This window comes from Cyclopterus lumpus, chromosome 5 (genome assembly GCF_009769545.1).
Source record: "Cyclopterus lumpus isolate fCycLum1 chromosome 5, fCycLum1.pri, whole genome shotgun sequence".
In the NCBI taxonomy this organism is placed as follows: domain Eukaryota; kingdom Metazoa; phylum Chordata; class Actinopteri; order Perciformes; family Cyclopteridae; genus Cyclopterus; species Cyclopterus lumpus.
Genome location: NC_046970.1, coordinates 18,265,948 through 18,288,909, shown reverse-complemented (window position 1 = coordinate 18,288,909; position 22,962 = coordinate 18,265,948). Strand labels below are relative to the sequence as shown.

The following is a 22,962-nucleotide window of genomic DNA, read 5'->3' as shown; positions in this document are numbered from 1 at the left end:
CTTAACAGTTTTTTATTAACAGCATTTAGATTCCAGAAAAGCATTTAAAGAAAATTAGGGCACAATTTGTACATTTTAGTTATTAGTGTATTACTGTAACCAGACATATCATTGTTGTTAATTAGGATATTAGCATGAATTATTTCCTACTTTGAAGTCCACATTTAATCATCCCTTTATGCAGTCCAATTTTTTTTTTTTAAGTGTTTAAAAAGTTATCCTTATTATTAAAAGGAAGAAAATATCAGAAATATTCAATTTCCTCTCAGAAGCTAGGGGTGTGTCTGCGTTTGATTGACAGCAGCTAGTAGGTTTTAGTAGTAAAAAAAGATGTACATGGTAACCTCCACGTCATGAGCATTTGCAGGTACGTTTAGGTGCTGTTGCACAGCAGCTAATTAGTTATAAACCTGCAATCTGACTTTGCCAGAGCAACTTTCCCCTCTGAATGTTTGTTTGCTTATCCAGCAAGCTACATTGCAGGCAAGGACGTGTATTCACGTTTATGAGTTATGCAGGAAAGCTGATGTGGGTTGTTGTTTAAAGTTTGGGCTCATGTTGTGTTGCAGGCTTTGCTCTGGCCGTTTGAATGATGAGGTTACTGCTTTATGCAAATATTATATAAAATGAAGACCAGATATATTGCATTTTTAAATTGCATTCATAAAAAGTTCTCCCTTTTGGTTTCTGTTTTTTTTTTTCTTCTTCTTTTCGTTCAAGCACAAGTCAAGTAATTTGGTCAGCAGATATGTGATGCTGTTAGGGCCACAACTAGCGATTCTTTCAGCAAAGAATCTGATTATTTTCCTGATGAATTATTGAATCGATTTGTTTATAAAATGTCTGAAAACAGGTAAAAATGTCCCTCAGAGATTCCCCGAGTTCGAGATGATGTTTTCAAATGTCTTGTTTTTGTCCAGACCAAGAGACGAAAATATTTAATTTATAATAGTAGACTACGAAAGAGACCAAAGCAATTCTCACACTGGTGAAACTGGCAAACCAGAGAAATACGGAATTATTCTGAAAATATTAAAATATTTGCCAATATATTTTCTGTAAATCATTACATTGATGAATTAATCATTGACTAACATTGCAGCTCTACATGATGTACATAACATAATAGTTTTATTGTACTTTAAATAATACATGGTAGCTGTCCAATCCAGTAACTACTACAGTCCCTGTTATTATGAGGTACAAATACATTTTTATTGCTTTGAGATGGAACAACACTTGAAGGAGTCATGGCACATTAATGATAAAAACTGTCTAAAAGGATTGTAGATATAATATGTGTTGCCTTAGAACAGTAAAGGGGACATTGTGCATGTTGCCTAAGTGGTGGTAGTTTATGAAAAGATATTCTCTCTTCCCATTAACTAGATAGTAACTCCCACTCTGGTTCATACATACAGTAAGCTAGTTCTAGTTTGGCCTATCATCAGAGTTAAATAATTCTCCCAGGATGTAAATAGTGTAGAAAACCTTTGTTCTTGTTCTCGGGGTGGTACCTAAGGCCTGACTGTAGAAGAACTTAGATGCCCTGATGTATCTAAAAAGTGAATTTGCAGACCAATCTTCTGTCATTGTGTTGGGCTGGCTGAGAAGACTGAGCAGCGTTGCGTTTCAGAAGACCGCTCTATTTGTCTTTCTTCAGGGCTGGATTTCTTTGTCTTTTCCTCTGCCGGCTGACTAGCACTGGATGTTGCTGCTTTTGTGTCTGAAAAATATAAACATAACATACTGAGGCACGATAAAAGAAAAGGGAAGAGGCTGACTCAGAAGGCTTTGATGAAAAGAATAATTGGAAGCACTATCGTTCCACCATAGATGGTTGTGTCTCCAAATGGAGTGAGTCAGTTTTCAGTTGCTTGGTGTTTAACTACATAGAAACAAATACATATATTATTAGGGGTTCAAGCTCGAAGCATTCAAGCTCTTAACAAACCAATGCAGTGTTCATGTGGCTGTAATAAATGGCATTTTAGGAGGGCAATGTCTTGTTTTTGACTCGGTCATAACCAGAAATTCTAACACAAGTGTAATGGGGATAGGACATTTATCAAACAGTGTGTTTATCTGCTTGTCGACTAAAATTGTTAGTATGTCCAGCTAAGTAGCTTATAGTAAGCTAGTTACTGCAAGCACATTAATAACTAACAAAATGATATTGTTGGGATACTAGTTAACATTAGAGAAAGCTGAAATTAAAAGAATGAATGAATAACTGGGAGGATGCGACTCAAGCAATAGTCGAGACACAATCTGCAAAAGAGAAGACGGACCATAAAAAACACTCCATACACGATTGTACGGTCTTACAATCGTCTTACCTCACAAATGATCTTGGGACATTTTTTACTTTTTGATGCGTCTTATATCAATGTGTGCATTCAATATTGTGTCTGAACCCACATTCAAACATCATAAGTCATGATTGAACAATTATGCCTGTGTTTTTTTTTTGTTTTTTTTTAATATTAATATATATATATATATATATATATATATATATATACATACATACATACATGTATATATATATATATATATATATATATATATATATATATATACATACATATATATATATATATATATATATATATACACACACACACACACACACTTTTATTTAATTTTTTACACAAAGTTTTCTGTTGTAACAAACTGCATTTTCTTAATGAATGTGTCCACAGATTAAATGTAGTGAGAGAATTTAAGAAATGAAGAAACAAACAAACAAAATAAAATCTACAAGTAATGACAGGACACAGTCTCCATTCAGCCCCACAAACACATGTTTTCGCACATATGAGCTGCCTCCGTGAAGTGTGGATCAAAGCCACTTCACAGATGATTGTTGACAAGCCATGGTTACATGACACAGAGTCAAGCCTGTTGAAAGGGAAAATATTTCTGTGTAACCACGGCTCCTTTGACTCTACCTGGTTGTGCTTTGTTTTGTTGCGATGAGGGATCTGCTACATTGGCAACGCTGGAACAATCCTCCTCCTCCTTGGAGAGGGGGCACTCGAGTCCTCCACCAGCTTCTAATAGACTCTCCCTTGAGAACTCTGCAGGGGGCAGAGAGACAAATGGAGGTTGGGCTGAAGGAGAAGTAGAGAAGAAACAATACACTTTCCATCACACAGATAAAGTACTTTATTCATGGTTTACTTATGTTAGATTACAGAACTTCACCACCTTGTCATTAATCAATGTCATCTGACATTTACAGCTGCATGTTTTCTAGTAACACTGCTTGAATTCAAAAGGCTGATCTTAAGGTGAAGCCTACCTCAACTGACTTATGTTAACCAAATGTGACGCCCACCAATGTGTGTGCACATGTGTGTTAATGTGTTTTGTTTGTATTACAAATATTATATTACATATTGTTTGTATTGACAAACAATATGTTTTCAAAGTGAATAGCTTAAGTTTATAAAGTACTGAAATGCTTTAGTTTTGTATGGATTGTACATTCCACCCTGCAGCCAGCAGGGGGCAGGGTGGAGCTCTATTTTGCGTTAAGCAGACTTTACGACAGTAGAATGGTTTACGAGCAGAACGTTGCGAGTGACGTCCCCTCATTCTGCGCAGCGTGGCGCGATGACCAGACGTGAATTTGCTTGGTGTCATCTGTGTGTCCTGTTTGCAGGTGGTTGAGTAAAGAATGAGACGTGAATAAGTTTGTTTGGGTGCAGTTACTGTTTCAGCAGCTAGGAGATGGATGTCTGTAAATGTATAAATATAAGTTTGTGTGGATGTATAGTTTTGATTAGCCGGTGTGCCGCGCTAGCTAAAATGGCACCACACCATCACGGCCATTGACTGTATTATTGGTTCAGTAAACATTTAATGAGTAATATTGTTATATTGAGGAAGATTGTTAATATGTTTTGTACTTATGTATTTGAATATGGAAATAAATGGATTCTGCGCAGGGTGGCGCGATGACCAGACGTGAATGTGCTTGGTGTCATCTGTGTGTCCCGTTTGCAGAATCATATCATCTGGCTACTCGGTACAAACCCTGGTACCTGTAACAGATTTGTGGGGGCTCGTCCGGGATCAGCACCACCGGAAGGCTGGAAGCTGATCTAGTGATACATGAAATTTGGGACCAGAGCTTGGCTGAGCTGCAATCCATGAAAGCTGTGGGAGAAAAGAGACGGATGTGGGTGTAGACTGGTGAGCTGAAGCAGGGACGGAGTTGCTGAGCTGGGGAACCGCACGTGAGGAAAAGAGAAAGCGCTACGATGTCGGACAGTGAGAGGAAGAGCCTTAGGAAGAGCCTACTCACTTTGTCAGCGGATGAACTCTTTCACATTGCCAAAATGGTGGGACCAGAGCCAGGCCAGGACAAGTCTGTGCTAAGAGAGGAAGATCTCGAGGGTTGCTTTGAATACATCAGCTCTTTCATGCACAGTGAGTGTCTTCTTGAGTTAGAGGACAACGGTATGGTTGATTTGTTGATGTTGAAGGACACTGTCGATAATGTTATTAAGAATCAGGATGTGGTACTTTTTGACAGAACATATAATGATGATGCCAATGTTCATGACACACCCACTATTGACCAACCCACTGACACTACTCATGCTGCAACTATTTCAGCTAGGTTAACTCACTTTAGTGACAGACAACACAACTGCAGGGAACACAAACCACACTGTTCCAGTAGTTAAAAACACCAGAGATGCTATAGCTAGTACAGTTGGGCCCACACCAAATAGTGAACTACAGAGAATGCTACAAAGTTATGAGGAGCTTAGCAAGAAACTTATGCAGTGTATTACCACACCTACTACTCAGTCAGCTGCACATGACAGAGAGACGTTACCCCGGAGTGACCAGTGTAAACCCAATACACTCCAACCATGTGAGAAGGTGGTCTCCATCAGAGAACTCTCATACCGCCACCGTAGAGAATTCAAAATACAAGGAGGTCAAATTGGTGATCACACCTCAGACATCACCTACAGCAATGTGTGCAAACAGATCGATGACGGAATAGAAGAGGACTTCAGTGACTCAGAAATAGTACGAGCTGTGCTAAGGATCATCAAACCAGGCTTCAAAGATATGTTGATGAGTAAAGATGATGTGACTGTGGTGGAACTTAAAGGATTCTTACAGTCCCATTTAAGAGAAAAGAATAGCACTGAACTATTTCAGGAGTTAATGTGCACCAAACGACAATGAGACTCCACAACAATTCCTCTACCGAGTAATTGGACTTAAACAGAGAATACTGTTTACATCTAACCTTCCTGATGCAAGCATCAAGTACAGCAGAGCCACAGTCCAAGATGTCTTCTTACACAGTCTTATCAGGGACTGGGACACAAACATAATGATATCCGCAGGGAACTAAAATCGCTTCTCTCAGATGCTGAGGTGAAAGATGAGACAATTCTCAGACATGTGATGAGAATAACTAGTGAGGAAAGTGAGAGACAACGGAGATTAGGCCCAACGCCCCGCCCAAATCTAACTAATGTTCGCAGTGCACAGTTCGGCGCCAGTGCAACACAAGAACTGTGTGCTAAGCAGCAGATCACCGAACGTGCAGCTGGAATGGACATAATACAACAACTCTCTGCAAAATTTGAGGCACTCACCAGAGTAGTAGACTCAATGAAACAACCCATACAGCCACTGAAAACAGAGCAGATGTGCCAGTGCTCGATGAAAAAAATGACTAACTCAAGAAGGGAGAGAACTAATGGCTGTCCTAGATGTGTGGAGCTGGGCCTGTCAAACTGTAACCATTGCTTCTACTGTGGTGAAGAAGGTCACAGAGCCGTAGGTTGTCTCAAAAAGCACCAGGGAAACTGGAGCCGGTCGCTGCAGGGGGGCGCCCAGTGACCGGGTCTCAATCGTCCCAGCGTGGTGTCAGTGGAAACCGGACTCGAACAAGAAGCATCACCAACAAACACACCATCTACTCCTCCAGTAGTACCTTGTACAAAAGGGAGAAATGGACAGAGGGGGATCTCCACCGAGTTACCACAAGAACCATTGAACACCAGAAATGAGCAAATTACCAGATTAATTGGTAGAAAGGCAATAATCTAATGTTACCTCGATGGGCTAGCTGTTTATGGTTTACTTGATACAGGGGCTCAAGTCAGTATGATCGACCGAACCTGGAAAGACAAACACCTCATCTTGAGAACCGGCCAATTGCTGAACTGATGAAAGATGACGATGAGCTGGAAGTATATGCGGTGAACGGATGTCTCATCCCATTTGATGGTTGGGTTGCAGTAACAGTGAACTTGCCTGGGAATGAAAACCCCAACTTGCTGATCAGTGTCCCCTTTTTAGTGAGTAGTCTACCCCTAGAGAGGCCGCTGGTTGGGTTCAACGTAGTGGAGGAACTAATCCTGGGACAACCAGAGAAAATAATTCCAACACTGGTTACCCTGTTAAGCGGGGCCATCTCAATCCCAACTGACAAAGCCGAGGCAATAGTGAGCTGCATGTCCACCACCAAGCACAGCCTACAGCATGGACGCTTGAGTAGGCCAACATGACATTGTCATTCTTGCTGGCCAGGTCGCCTGGATAAAGTGCCATCCAACATGGATCCATCAAACCGCCTTGTATTGTTTGAACCAGATGAAGACAGCGTGCCATTAGAACAGCTGGATGTTGGTTGAAGTCCAAAACAAGAAGCGACCATATTTAGTTGTGCCAGTGGGGAACAATACAAAACATGACATCACCCTGCCACGAAAGACAGCTCTGGGTAATATTCAACCAATTGCTAAAGTAGTTGAAATGTACACACCTTAACAGGACTCAACAGACCACTCAAAACAGGATGTGACAAACAGTGCCATTGTTCCATCTACTGGTGAAAGCCCATCATTCTGGCATCCACCAGTTGATATCAGCCACCTAGAAGAGGAACAACAAGAGGCAGTAAAGAAAATGTTATTTGAGGAGTCAGCAGCGTTTGCAAAAAATGGTGAAGATATCGGCTGTATTCCGAGTCTGCAAATGTCAATCAACCTCAAAGATGATATTCCTGTTCAGAGAGCATACTCCTCTGTGCCAAAACCACTACTCAGGTAAGTCAAGGAGTACGTCCAGGACCTTCTGGCAAAGGGATGGATTGTGAAATCCAAGTCTCCTTACTCTGCCCCAGTGGTGTGTGTTCGAAAAAAAGACGAAACGTTACGCCTCTGTATAGATTATCGGCTGTTCCTGATCAGCATCCACTACCCAGGATCCAAGACTTGACTGACACCCTTGGTGGTTATTCCTGGTTCAGCATCTTGGACCAGGGAAAAGCCTACCATCAGGGTTTTATCGACCCAGTATCCAGACATGTCACAACCTTTATCACGCCCTGGGGTCTCTATGAATGGGTGCGTATTCCCTTTGGCCTTTCTAATGCGCCTGCAGCCTTTCAGACGAGTATGGAGGAGATGCTTGGCTCCCTTAGGGACGAGTACTGCATTCCATATCTCGATGATGTCCTCTGTTATGCAAGGTCTTTTGAAGAGCATGTTGAGGGAGTCCGCAAGGTCCTACGCGCTCTCCAGCGCCATGGAGTAAAACTAAGGACTGAGAAATGTGAACTCTTCCAACGTGAGGTCCGTTACGTGGGACGACTGGTATCTGCGGAAGGAGTGAAAATTGACCCAAAAGACCTGGAAGCGGTGCTGTCGCTCAAAACCAAGACACCACAGACAGTAGGTGATATCAGAAGGATCCTTGGTTTCCTAAGCTACTACCAATCCTACATCCAGGACTTCTCACGGATTGCAAAGCCTCATTATGAGTTGCTGCAGCTGAAGCATGGCATGTCAGGGAATACAACACAGAGAGGGAAATCCAAAGGACCCCAAATGTCCTCCAGGGCTCCTGTGGAATGGTCAAAAGAACACTAGAGCGTCTTGTGGACATGCTCACAAGCCCACCTGTGTTGGCATACCCGGACTTCAACTTACCGTTCATACTGCATACTGATGCATCAGAGCAAGGCCTTGGTGCAATCCTTTACCAGCAGCAGGAAGGGAAGTTGAGGGCCCTTGGTTATGGATCGAGAACTTTGACAGCTGCAGAGAAAAAGTACAATCTACACAGTGGGAAATTGGAATTTCTTGCCTTAAAATGGGCAGTGTGCGAGAAGTTCAGAGATTACCTGTATTATGCATCGCATTTCACGGTCTATACAGATAACAACCCCCTCACCTACATCATGAGCACAGCAACGCTAAATGCTGTTGGACATCGTTGGGTAGGAGAACTCAGTGATTTACGATTTGATGTGAAGTACCGGCCTGGGAAGGTTAACATAGATGCAGATACATTGTCTCGTATCCCGCTGGATATCGAGAAATATATCACATCCTGCACTGAGGAGCTTTCCCAAGATGTTGTCTGCACGACCTGGGATGGAAACAAAGCATCTCAGAGAAAGGATGTTGCCTGGATCGCTGCTTTGCATATTGCCTCTCTTAACACAAGCCAAGAGCCGTGTAGGCTCCTGCCAACAATAGGTCACGATGAGCTTGTTCGAGCACAAGGAGAAGATCCCACCATTGGAGAGGTCTTGAGGCTCAAGGAAACAAACACTGTCCCTACTGATGAGACACGTAAAGCAGCAAATCTACTCACCAGAAAGCTCTTACATGAGTGGAAGAAACTACATCTGGAAAATGGGCTCCTGTACAGAAGAAAGAGTGTTGGAAGGACCATCTCCCACAAATTGTACATGCGTACAATTGTACTCTACATGAGTCCACGGGCTACTCGCCCTACTATTTGCTTTACGGGCATCATCCACGCCTGCCCATCGATCTTTTATTTGGCCGGATGGGGGAGACAGACTTAGTCACACCCAAAGGATATGCACAGAAGTGGGCAAAGAGAATGTCTGATGCTTATCAGATTGCAAATGAGAACAGCAAGAAGTCAAGTGCTAGAGGCAAGTCCTATTACGACAGCAAGATGAAAGGAGCAGTCCTACAGCCCGGAGACAGAGTGCTAGTAAGGAACCTGAATGAGCGAGGAGGGCCTGGGAAGCTAAGATCCTACTGGGAGAAGGCCATATACATAGTCAAGGAGCAAGTATCCGAAAATCCTGTATATGTTGTCTATCCAGAGGCTGGAGATAAGCTGAAAAGGAGAACTCTACATCGCAACCTGTTGTTACCTGTTAGCGACCTACCTGTTGAAACGCCTCTTTGTGCAGAGAAGTTCTCACCTGAGACACAACCAAGGAAAAGGCATACCAGAGTCAATGATTTGGAGGAACAGAGCGATGAGAGTGACAACTCGGATGATTCAGAGGATGAACAGAGCACTGGAGGCTATTGGCTACGGATAGAACAAAGAGGTTCGGTCCAAGTGCCCGAAAAACCAGGTTCAAGCCAGAGAGGATCAGTCCAAGGATCTCCAAGAGATGAAAACTGGGGTGAGAGGGAATACTTACCTGATCCAGTTACAGTGCCTGCAAGGGAAGAACAAAGACCACCACAACACACTGAGGATGATTTCTTACCTGGTCCAGTCCAAACAGAAACAGAGAATGGACATGAAGAGAGACAGGTGACCCCACCTCCAGCAAACATACACACAGAGGTTAGACGATCTGCTAGGGAAAGTAAGCCGAGGCAGATGTTGACTTATGATACACTTGGCCAGCCTTCGGTAAAATCGAACCCAACAGTTAACACAGTCGGGGCATACAGTGCACCTTACTTACCATTTTGGGGTACACCTTACCATTTCCAACTGACATACCAAACTGCACCTTACATGCCACCAACATACATGCCATACATTACACCTGTTTATTGATTTTAAAGGGGACTTTTGATGTTTAAAGAAATTGTGAGTTACATGCATTTTGATCAAGTTAGTTTTGAGACTTTTGAATGTTGGAAATGTCAGGAGCCATTTTGTTGGGGAGTGTGTGACGCCCACCAATGTGTGTGCACATGTGTGTTAATGTGTTTTGTTTGTATTGACAAACAATATGTTTCAAAGTGAACAGTATATTAGCTAGGAAGATTATAAGTTTATAAAGTACTGAAATGCTTTAGTTTTGTATGGATTGTACATTCCACCCTGCAGCCAGCAGGGGGAAGGGTGGAGCTCTATTTTGCGTTAAGCAGACTTTACGACAGTAGAATGGTTTATGAGCAGAACGTTCCGAGTGACGCCCCCTCATTCTGCGCAGCGTGGCGCGATGACCAGACGTGAATTTGCTGTGTGTCCTGTTTGCAGGTGGGTGAGGAAAGAATGAGACGTGAATACGTTTGTATGGGTGCAGTTACTGTGTTAGCAGCTAGTAGATGGATGTCTGTAAATGTATAAATATAAGTTTGTGTGGATGTATAGTTTTGATTAGCCGGTGTGCTGCGCTAGCTAGAATGGCACCACACCATCACGGCCATTGACTGTATTATTGGTTCAGTAAACATTTAATGAGTAATATTGTTATATTGAGGAAGATTGTTAATATGTTTTGTACTTATGTATTTGAATATGGAAATAAATGGATTCTGCGCAGCGTGGCGCGATGACCAGACGTGAATGTGCTTGGTGTCATCTGTGTGTCCTGTTTGCAGAATCATATCATCTGGCTACTCGTTACCAACCCTGGTACCTGTAACACAAGCTTAACATGAGAGCAATTCATAAAAAAAACTAGAATAGAATATTGTATTCACACAAATGGGACGGACGTGAAATCACAGTGACCTTTGACCACTAAAATCGAATCACTTCATCCTTGAACCCAGTTGGACGTTGGTGCCAAAATTTGATTAAATTTGCTCAAGGCGTTCCTGAGACATTGTGTTGATGAGAATGGACCGGACGGACAAGCCGAGAACATAATGCCTCGAGCTACGGCTATCTACCGGCGTGGTGGCATAAAAATGACATTTCGGCACTTCAGAAAAGCAGCCCTCATAATGCATTAGTGCTGGGTAATTACTCAGTGTGTGTACAGTATGCACTGTACTCAGCAACCATCTACTCACCTGCCATTAAAGTGAATTATTTGTCCCGAGCTGAAAAGCTGATTCCCTGTTTTTTCTCATCAGCTGTTGAGATCTTTGGCACTGACAGGACTCACTCCATGTGAGTGTTTTCATTAAATGAATGGTTCAATTATACACTTTCTTGCAAAGAGTTAGAGTAGATCGATACCACTCTCGTGTCTTAACACGAAATATGAAGCTACAGTCTGCAGCCGGACAACTCACCTTAGCATAAATACTGGATACAAGGGGAAATATCTAAGTCCAAAGAAAACAAAATACACCTACCAGCTCCTCTGAAACTCAATAATTATAATAATGTTACATCTCTATCTATACAAAAAATGAGAAAAAATGGCAGTGCTTTTACACTAAGATGTAAAATATCATACAAATGTGAGAATGTGTTGACCTCAATCTTTTAGTTTCACTTCTTTTAACTCCCAAAGCCTATCATGAATTTGACATACACCCCTTCCAGGCATTATTCAGCTTTTTGCCTCATTTCCTGCTTTACGCTACCGCTCCCATTTGATCCCAATTCTACCTTTTTGCTTAATATGAATTGTTATGAAAGAGGTCTCATCTTGTCCCTCCATCTGCTCTCTACTCATGGAACCACACCATCTATTTTTCAGAGGCCTCCTTATCTGTCCTTCCTTCCCTCTCGCATCCTCATATCCTTATATTGCGGTCCTTAAATTCTTTGAAAATCCAAATTGACATATACTCTACTTTACTTGATCAGTTTAGATTGTGTGTGGGAAAAAAATAGACATGAACATATTCTATGGCAACATATAACACCATGCATTTACAGGTGGGGTCTTATTTTACAAAGTCTTGGAGTACTCTTGTGTTGTAGGTTTTACAAGAGGTTTGTGTTGCTGAAAAGGAAGACACAATACAGTATATGCAGATAAAATCTTTACAGACTCCAAACATACCCTCCATTTGGCAGCGCAGTTTCTCAAAGGCCTCTGCCGTGGCCTCATCATCGTGTGGGAGTTCCTCCCCGGCGGGAAGAGAGTCGGGGCTGGGCCGGTCCGAAAGGCAGCTCTCTGAGGAGCACTCGTCCCCGGCTCCCTGCTGCTGCCTGTACAGGTGATGCTCTACCATGAACTGCAGCTCTGGGAGGACGATAAAAGAAGTGAGAGAGAAGCAGGGAAAATAAAAGTCAACAGGGGAAGGAGAGGTAAGATGAGAAGGGAGATGAGTGGATTGGAAGAAATAGTGGAAAATAAAAAGTCATTGGGGAAATGTTGGAAGAAGGGTGATGAGCAAGAAAAGAAAGTTGATTGAGATGAAGGGAACCAATGGGAGAACAGACATGGTATGAACAGTACACGGGAATGTGAGATGAAGGAAGAGACTCAATGAAATGCAGCGCTCCAGAATATTGTAGGTTAAGCATTGTTAATGAACTAGCAAGATCTAATTAACATCCAGCAGTGTTTGAAGTGAGGGGGGATTTGTTTAATCTCTTTCTTCAACTACCTTCATCCACGTTTTTATTACTCTTAATCGCCTTGCAGTGGGAAACTAAAGTACACCGATTATCGCCCTGTATCCAATAGAAAGCAACTCATCACACTTGAAGCTGCTAAGCTGTGAAACTAATTGAAGAATAAACTTCCAATAGCACTAGATTGTACTTATCTTCTCATTATTGTTCCCTTGCGTTGGTTTCTTTGTTGGAACGTATTCACTGCATACATAATTACATTGTGTATTTGAGTTAAATTGGATGTTGACTTATATCTAATTGCATTGCAGTGATAAAAAAAAAAAAGGCTTCAGAAAAGTCAAATGCTGGGGTTCTGTGTGTGTATCATCTTCGGGTTTTCTTCAGGTGGTACAGGACATCTTGTGCCCGAATCTCGCAAAGATAGACTTTGTAGCTCAAGAAATTGAAATTGGGAGAAATTCTGATCCGTCTAATGAGTCTCGGCACTGTGTGGCTCCAGCGTTGAAATAGGACACTCGAAGTAGACCAAACTCCCATCATTAGCTCAGCTATTTGATCAAGTAAGTTTACGTTGCTTGACACCTGACTTCCGAGACTCTATTGGACATGCTAATAGCTTTGTCCCATTAAAGGAAGGTTGGCATTTGTTACATTTTGTCTTAAAGCAATACTGATGTGCCATATGTATGTTGAAACAGATTGTGTGTCTCTCTTGTCCATATTCAGTTTATTTTATGTCACTCTCCAGACCAATAAAAATTGTTGTCCCACAACCACGACCAATTTCATTACCAAATTGTCTCTCATGTGAGCCATGAGAGACAATTTGGCTTAAATGGTTATCATATGAGATGTTACAAATTACAAGACCAAAAGATCCTTTGTGGTCTCTAATTGTATTGATAATTAACAAAATACAAGTACTGCAATACTTTAATGAAAGGAGGAGTTTTAATTGTCAATATATGTTAATTTCAATTAACCTGACAATAAGATTATCGTATTACATTTCAGTTCAAAGAATATATTTTTAGATTTTCAGAAGTCTGAAAACGTTTCCTGTTGTTTAATGGCTACCCAAAAGTGTGATCCAAGACATAAAATGCCAACATCACACAGAACTAGATAACTCACTCTACCTTTCATTGTAGGAGTTCCCTTTGGCACTTTTCGCCGCTGTCGAGGGGAGTTCAACAAGGCTGCCTGTAAAACATCAATGTTTCTTATCAGCTGGGCAGAGAGCACAAACATTCAGGAGATTTTTTAAATAAAATTTAAAAAAGAAACTTAATTCCCATAATTACATTTCTGTAACATTATTTGGATAAAATTGACCCTCAAAGAGAATTAATTAAATTACCATGTACAACTGGTTTGGGAGACGATCTTCATCTATTTCTGCAAAAAAAACAAATACACAGTTACATATAACACACAATAAAACAAATATAGGACTCAATGCAAACACAGAATGATCTGGCAAACATTGTGCGGCCTTGTGACTGTCCATAATAGCACAGTTGACCTCTTCAGTCAGTGTACTGTGGCTGCAGTGCTGCTGTGTCTCCAGACACCAGAGTGCACACAAGATGACCTCTGGCCAGATGGTTATCTGACACTACAAGCAAGATGGAAGTGTTTGTTCCATTTTTATCGAGCATGGTGGGGGTGGAATTGTTTGTATTATTCTCCACTCTCATTTTTCTAATAAAAATAGTCACACAACAGATTTTTTGCAAACAAAGGGGACGCTAATCCACTCTCGCACTCTTCCTAATAGATTCCTCCATGCAGGCAACTGCGGGTGATATAAACAGTAAAACTGTTTATCCAAAAACCCTTAGGGTTTAGGGGTCGGCTGTAGCTCATAGGTAGAGTGGTTGTCCCACAACCACGAGGTAGCCGGTTCGCTCCCCGCTCTCCCCATAGTTGCATGTCAAAGTGTCCTTGAGCAAGACACTGCACCCTCAGTTGCTCCCCAGGTGCTTCACTGCAGCCCATCCTTAATAACTATGGATGGGGTCAAATGTAGAGAAGAATTTCCCCACTGTGGGATTATTAAAAGTGTAGATTATTATTAAGGGAAGTAAGTGTATAGCATACTTAAAGTGTAGTCTGGATTATTTACAATCAGTTGGCAGTGTTTAGGTATATATAGCTCAAATGAATGCAGTTTATAGTTAAATATAACAGTCCTGCAATTGATCCGACCTTCTTGTTACGTTTCTAATATTTTTCCATCCTATTTATATCAATGAGGCTAAATAACGGAAACACTTCTCTGTATAATATATGCAGTTCAACAGCACCACACACTCCCTAATACAGTTGAATCAACACCTCTCTAAAACTAAAGTTTCACCAAAAACAAAACATTATAACCTTCATGAAGGTCGGGTTTATCGCAGGACTGTTTAATAAACTGGCAGCTGAGTGTATATTACTACAGTAAAAGTATGTAAAATGGTGACATTTATGTTTTAACTGTACATGGTACCTTTTGAATAAAGATAAGGGAAAAAAAAGAGCAACATGTAACTCCAACTGGATTAGGATGGATCATCTGGGGTCAATACTTGAAACAAGACTGTGCTCATGAAATGAAAGGACTGAAATAGAAACAAAAACACTGTTGACTGGAGTACAATACAACCATTAACTGTAATCAATAGTGATTGCATTGAACATCCACTGTGTTTCCAGCCTTGAAAGTTTTTCTAGGACACCACCTTGTTGCTTGGCAACCTATGCATCCCTAGGCACTAGGAAGCACTCTGTGTGTGTGAGCATGTGCATATATTATTCCTTCTTAAAAGTATGCACTAGGCTGTTCAAAATGCCAGTGATGTGCTTGTTTCTTTATTCATCTCTTTATCTTTATCTCTCTCTCTCTCTCTCTCTCTCTGCAACAAACACAAAGTCATGGTGAATAAAAACCTCACACAAAAGCCATTACATTTCATTTCATCTTTATGCTGTAATTTTACAGTGATGCTTGAAACTGAATCGTATTTTTAGCGTCTCCCAGGAGTTTGAGAGGGTTCATACAACCATTATGGATTTTGTTTCAAATCAATCGCAAGAAATATGCAGTCTTGAATTGTTTCAGAGTAAAGATTTACCAAACGGGTATTGACAGACAGCTGTCAAACTATGGCAGTCTAAAAATCTAGTTTTATCCCACCGGTGCAAAATGTGATATGAACATTTTGTTCAGCCATAAAAAAGCAAAAAGAGAAGGCAAATATCTTAAAGGGATATATATGTAAATAAAAAACATTCAAAAATAGAAAAGAATTTCAATAAATGTGGTGAATCTGTGAAAGAATCTTGAGATGCTTGGAAGGTTTTCTTGACTGTGTAGCTACATGTTTTGTGATCAGTGTAGGTGTAATAATCTCTGGTTTCAGCCCACATCTTGTTGCTGTTTAAGCTGCTTGTTTTGTTTTTTTAAGTTCCATACATATCAAAATAAATCTAAAATACTGTGGCTATAAATAGCAAAGGGTTCCCCTCCAGTGATGGTGGCAGCTTTAACTGCAGAATTGTTGCTTCTTAACCTAACAATTTAACATCTGCAGAGTAAAAATATTTTATTAAAAAAATGGAGGTGTTCTGACTCTGAAAATAAGAAGCTGTGCTGTAAAGTTCTGCAATTTCAGTCATGATTTTTGTGCAGCACAGATAGAGTGAAATTGGAGCTCCAAATTAATATGGTGTCTTCTCAGGTTTTCAGTTATGATTAAAATTGGTGGATAGTATTAATGTACTCTAAATATTATAACAGTGAGCAGCTGGGCTCAAATTAAAAAAAGTATATATTTATATTAGTGCTGGGCAAAGATGAAAAAAAAATTACCGATTAATCGCATTATGCGCAAAGAATTAAAAACTAGTGTATTACACACTTTTATTTTAAAGTAATGTTATCAGAAGTTAACAAACAGAATATCAATCTGTTTTTTAAAAAAATTCTGAACACAGGGGGACTTTTTTTTTTTTTTTTTTTTTTTGCAGGGGACTTTTAGTCTGTAAAGCCTGTGAAACAATAAAGCAGTTACACTAACCCAGCCACCATCTTTGTAGTCCGCTCTGTTTCATACAAATCAATGGTGTGTCTTGAGGCTCATACTGCTCTCTCTACTGCTTGTGCGCGTGCCAGAGCACGGCGGGACTGCCAGAGCGCAAGCAGTAGAGAGGGTGTAGGCTGCAGAGGCGCCCCTCTGTACCCTACACCCTCTCTCTACTATATGTTAAGTATTCAGTTTAGTGCACATGCGCGGGTTCTGTCTGGTTCTAGAGGAACGTATGTTTATGTTGGCTTGAAGTAAAGCTTGAAACATCTACCGTTGTCACTGGATTTATTCAATTAACATGGTAGCAGAGGATGGCGGCTGGAAATTATAAAACTCCACCGCAGTTTGACGAGAAGAAGTCTTACGAGAGCTGGAAAAATGAGGTTGAAATTTGGAGGCTGGTGACGGACCTGGAGGAGAAGAAGCAGGCCTTGGCGGTTGCTTTATCGCTGACGGGAAGAGCGAGGGATAGTGCGCTAGAAATCGCTGCAGCAGATTTAAACGTCAATGGAGGAATGCTTCTCACGAAATTGGACTCAGTTTTTTTGAAAGAGGAAAAAGATCGCCAGTACGAGGCGTACACAGAGTTTGACCGGATCGCAAGACAAAATGGCGTCTCTATGGTCGACTACATTATCGAGTTTGAGCGCCGGTACAACCGACTACGTAAGTTCAAGATGGAGCTTCCAGATGCTGTGTTAGCTTTCAAGCTACTAGACACTGCAGGACTTAATGTTAAAGACAAACTATTGGCACTTACTGCTTGCCCAGAGCTTTCGTTTGTTAACATGAAGTCAGGCTTGAAGAGAATCTTTGCTGATAATTCTCCACAAGAGGGAGCTAATGACCTCCGTGTGAGTGCGGGTGCTGGCGACTCAGCCTACTACACAGTTTACTGGCAAGCGTGAAAGTAATGCCAGGTCAAGCCCACAACATCATACGGCTGTTCAAGGGACAAATCCACTCGACAGATATGGAAGGACAAGATGTGCAGTCTGCCAAAGCACATATCACTGGACAAAGGATTGTCCTCACAAAAGTGAACATGCAAAATTGACAGAAGATGAGGTGGTGACAGATGTGGCCAAGCACACACTGGAAAAATCCTCAGCAGGGCAGGAAAAGCCACTGGAGCATACAAATACTGGTATAATTTGGAGTACATTGAGCCTGAGGAAAGTATTGGCACTACCAGTTCTGTTGATTTAGGACGAGTACACAATCTTCAAGTGGTCCCACCTGAGCATGGTGAATTAGGTGCTAGCCATCCTGAAGAAGACATACTTATTGTGAATGACGATGCCTTCATGTCTGCCAAACACAATGAACTCAGCAACTGGAATGATGTGTTTGAAGAGGTGAAAGATGAAGGCCAGAAATGTGTCTCTACGAGGTGGGTGTGCACACTCAAGGAGACACCTGATGGTTTTGTACCAAAAGCTAGATTAGTTGCAAGAGGCTTTGAAGAAATGAACACCCAGGAGCTCCCAAAAGACTCGCCTACATGTGCCTCAGAGTCTCTAAAAATGATTATGGCAGTCATATGTCAAAAGAAATGGCAGCTTAACTCTATGGACATTAAAGCAGCCTTTTTACAAGGCAAAGAGTTAACCCGAAATGTCTATATTCGCCCCCCCCCAAGAAAGGAGGGCAAAGGAATTCTGTGGAAGTTAAAAAAGTGTTTTTTATGGCTTAGCAGATGCTTTTCTGTATTGGTACAACAGAGTGAAAGACACCATGCAGCAACTGGGAGCTACTGTGTCACAAGTTGATCCAGCAATGTTCTACTGGCTGGATGACTCCTTGCTTGTCACGTGGATGACTTCATCTGGGGTGGTTCAGAAACATTCTCCACAACAGTCATTCCTCACTTAAAAGTTGCTTTTCAAGTTGGACGTGAAGAGCACAACAGCTTCAGCTACATTGGAATGGAGGTTCACTCTTTGGAGGATGAGATACAAGTGCAACAAAGGATTTACATCAAGAATCTACAACCCATTCCTGTGGATCCCAACAGAGCCACACAGCGAGAGGCTCCTCTAACAGACACTGACATGTTAAAGTCGAAAATTGGCCAAATATTGTGGGTAGCAAGGCAGAGTAGACCCGACATAATGTACGACATATCCATCCTATCATCAAGTACAAAGCATGCTACTGTTCAGACTTTACACTGGGCAAACAAACTTGTCAGGAAACTGAATTCCGAAGAGGTGACCTTCAGGTTTCAGCACCTGGGAAAAGACAGCTCGCTGAAACTAGTGGTGTTTAGTGATTCCTCGATGGGAAACCTTCCAGATGGTGACACTCAAGGCGGACACCTGGTCATGCTTATGGGAGAGAATGGACGGTTTTCACCTATATGCTGGCGTTCAAAGAGGATCAGGAGAGATGTCCGAAGCACCTTAGCAGGAGAGACTTTGGCACTTGCAGATGGCATTGACAGTGCAGTCTTTTTGGCTACACTCTACTCTGAACTGACCACAGGTGATTGCACACGGACAATTTACCCATTGTCTGTGTAACGGACAATTACTCTCTTCTTGATGCGGTGAAGTCCACCAAAAGCGTGACTGAAAAGAGACTCCGCCTCGAAATCAGCAGCATCAAGGAGCTCGTCCACTCTGGGACCATCGTCTGGGAAGTCGTCTGTGTGGTGTGGGGGAGGAGCTACATATAACTTTTCTTTGTCGCAGAATCAACTGATCATGTAATCAAAGTAACAAATAACTGTTTCTATGGAAACATTGATACATATAACACCTAATATCAGATGGCTATGTTCACCAAGCCTGTGCAACATTTGGTGAGTTTTGGAGTATGACAAGTACCCCAAATATACGCCCCAAAGATCTAAAATAAAGCCCAACTATACCGCTCCTCCTCCCGCACCAGCTCTGGCTCTTTCCCCGCTAGCGAGGTGACGTCCACCAGGTTTCTCTGGTCCGGGCGAGGTAACTTCATTCCGTGTGTGTATGTATGTGTGTGTATGTATGTATGTATGTGTAATATATATATATATATATATATATATATATATATATATATATATATATATAGTTAGTAGTAGCAGCAGCAGTAGTAGACATGTTTGAAATATAATTTGAGTCAACAAACGTAAAATATGGCTTTCACTCGGCTTATATTCAGATTTCCTCTGTGTATCGAGCCCATCTGTGCTGCTGAATGAGAGAAAAGGCCAATAAAGAAGGCCGTTCCAGCAATGATGATTCTATCGCTACAACTCCCAGCTGACTGGTCATCTGTCACAAAGCCAGACGGGAACAGAGACGGTCTTCTGACTCCACTTTACAAGCAGCTCTAATTCAGCTGCCGACTGTAGCTGCCAATTCAGATGAAGAAAAATGAGAAAATCAAGAAAACGCTTGCACTGTGTCTTCAAACTAAAATGAAAAGACAAGTCTGAACATATTCAGGAATGTATTTTAAATAAATATATATATATATTGTGGCATCACAAGGGGACAGGTAGTGGAGGGGCGCTACAAAATGGCCACCAGTGCAAGAACTACATCTCCCAGCCCCCCGTAGTGTCACGGGCTGTCGGGTACAACAACCGTGTCCACAATCACGCTCACCAGCATATTGGGGGAATAGCAGCCACTCGGGCTTACGTTGCTGCGACTCACGCCGAATGGGGCCCTCTGGATAACGTCGCCGTCTTCGGATCTCTAGGGCAAGCGGGAGGGAACATCCAGCCCTGCATGATTCGTAATCTGGATATGGCTCCGTTCACCGCCGCTCACGTAGGAGCTTCCAGCGTAGGTGTTGCTGGCCTGTATGTTACAGACGTCCTGTGCACTCTCCGCACGGGGTCTGCCGTCGCCAAGGTTCAGCAGGTCATCGCCGTGTGTCTCGTTCCCAACTGGCCCAACGCTCGAGCACTCCCGACGGCGGACGCTCGCAATGAGCTGCATCGAGTACTACTGAATGGAGGCGTTCTCGCCGACCAGGCCTGGTTTGGAGATGTATTAATGGAAATGCAGAGACGACGCCAGATGAAAGCCATGGCTGCTCAGGCGGCTGGAGCCGGTGGCGGTGCAGGGGGAGCCGGTGGCGGTGCAGGGGGAGCGGGACCGCCGCCTCTCGACCTCAATATGATCCAGGACGCGGCCGGCAATGTTGTCTGGAATATGATGGTTAGAGACTGGCATGGAAATCCAGGAGACCAGGTTAAAATAAACTTCCTCATCTTTTGCATGCAGGGACTCAGAGAGAGGCAGAGTGCGAGGGGAATGTATCCTGTCTTTCTGATGATCCTGGCTTTCATCACACGAGGCACTATCTCCACAGACAAGCTAGAGCGACTCAAGAAGGAGATGAAGGACGTCATGGGCCCTCTTCTCGACATGCTTAAACCCGAGGACGTGAGGCTCACCTGGGATAACTTTTCTGTGTGTGTTCGCGACGCCGAGGCGGTGTTCCAACGCTGGGAGGGATACTTCACGGGCAACGCTTTGATCCGTCTTCGCGTCATGATATCCCAGGCTAGAGGGGCAGGACTCACCAGCCTGGACATCATCAACCGTGCCATCCATGTGCACCCACACTTTGCGTGGTTCGCCATCAGACGCCTCTATCCAGAAGAGTGGGAAGCTGCCCGGGCTGCGACACTTGCTGTGGGAGGGAATCGGTACTACGGCTACAGGCCGGATCTCGGGGCAGTGAAGGCCACGTTGTACAAGCGACTCGCGTGGGCATGCCACATGCTGCTAGTCGCATGCGGAGAGGACAATCTTGCGAAGTATCGGGGTTTTACGCGTGACGAGGCTAAGAAGGAGACACTCAATCTCCTAATCGCTGCTTACAAAAGCCCTGATGTCGAGTGCGACCTGAAGGAAGCCGTCGGCGACGCGGAAAATGATGCCATCGGGGAGTACGTGGAATTGGTCGCGCAGTATCCAGGAAACGATGTTTAGATGAGACAAAGGTAGCTCATTCGCTGTTACCGGCCCAGTGTTAAGTAGCTGAGCAGTATTATATTTAAAAAAAAAAAAAAAAAAGGTCCAGTTAGACAACACAAAACATCCCGGAGGAGAAAGTGGTTAATTAACCAAACAAAACTCAACACTGGTGACTCCAGGCTACGAAGTCCTCTTCCTTGTCGTCCTCTTCCAGGTGCTTGTGGGTTCACCTTCCGCTTGTGTGTTTTCTCCTTCCCAGGTGCTCTCTCTTAAGTCTCCCAGCCCTGCCTCAATCAGGTACCTTAAGCAGCTGCAGCTGGGTGAGCGGTGAGGCAGGCTGGGAGATGTAGTTCTTGCACTGGTGGCCATTTTGTAGCGCCCCTCCACTACCTGTCCCCTTGTGATGCCACAATATATATATATATATATATATATATATATATATATATATAGAGAGAGAGAGAGAGAGATGTATATATAGGGAGATATGTATATCTGTAGAATATATATATATATATATATAAAACCCTAACCCTGCTCAAATAAAGGGAGAATCTGAAAGATGAAGAAAGGGCAAAGTGAAGAAGGATTAGTCCAGCAGTTTGCATGGCAGGGAAGAAGAACAGGTATAAACAGTGTTGCTCATAAGCACAGCATGTACATAATATTTGAATTATATAAAGGTATAAAGTTGTAAACATGTGGAAAGGTTCAACCCCTCAATCACAATGGCAGTGAATGGAAAAGTGACACGAGTGTCATCATTGTAACTTCTGAAAACCCTTTTAAATTGGAAGGTACTGTATAGTGAACAAAGTGATTTCCTGCGACATTAGTCGCACTAGTTGTTGTTAACAGCCGGTGTGCATCAGTCCTCACTTCCTTCATGTTGCATGTGTGTGTTTGTATGTGTAAGATGAAGCAAGACATCTTGCATTGTCTTGCTTCGAGCTTCATATATTTTCAAAAGTGCTTCAGGTGGCAGCACTCACCACCACAGAGCAGCTGGTGCTTGTAGAGATGAAAGGATCTCAATTAATGGGCACTACTTAACGTGATCGTTTTATGTAAGATTTATGGTTATTCCCTCAATTTTATGTTTAAATGTTCGGAGTTTATAGTGTCTTATAATATTCTGTATTCTATAGATATACATCTCTCCCTGCCAGGAAGAGTGAGTGTGTGCACCTCTGTGTCTGTCTGCAGGTGATCTCACATTCTGCTGGAGCAAACTGTATAATATTGTGGGTTCACACGTATGATTGCATGCTGAAGGACCTCTAATGGTTGCAGTGACTCATACTTTCTCATAAGCACCTCTTATTGCTGCCTGGGTTACGCCGCCTTTGCCTATCTTGCCCTCATTGGTGTCTAAATGGGGGTTGGCCAATAGTGAGTTCTATTCATTCGATCACACAATACAGCACAGACACACAACTGATAGAGATCTGCACTCAGTGCGACTTTGT

At 42.5% G+C, this 22,962-nt stretch overlaps 1 protein-coding gene across 1 annotated transcript in view; it reads right to left on the bottom strand.

Annotated features, from left to right (window-relative positions):
* Positions 1–1,589: 1,589 nt before the first annotated feature.
* LOC117730504 (protein phosphatase 1 regulatory subunit 1A-like) overlaps positions 1,590–22,962 on the bottom strand; it is a 34,955-nt gene continuing 13,582 nt past the window's right edge. Inside the window, exons 3-7 of the mRNA XM_034532238.1 lie at positions 13,853–13,890; positions 13,632–13,695; positions 11,972–12,154; positions 2,955–3,083; positions 1,590–1,726 (exon numbers count right to left, since the gene is read on the bottom strand). Coding sequence (XP_034388129.1) covers positions 1,590–1,726; positions 2,955–3,083; positions 11,972–12,154; positions 13,632–13,695; positions 13,853–13,890 — 551 coding nt within the window. The remainder of the gene's footprint in view (positions 1,727–2,954; positions 3,084–11,971; positions 12,155–13,631; positions 13,696–13,852; positions 13,891–22,962) is intronic.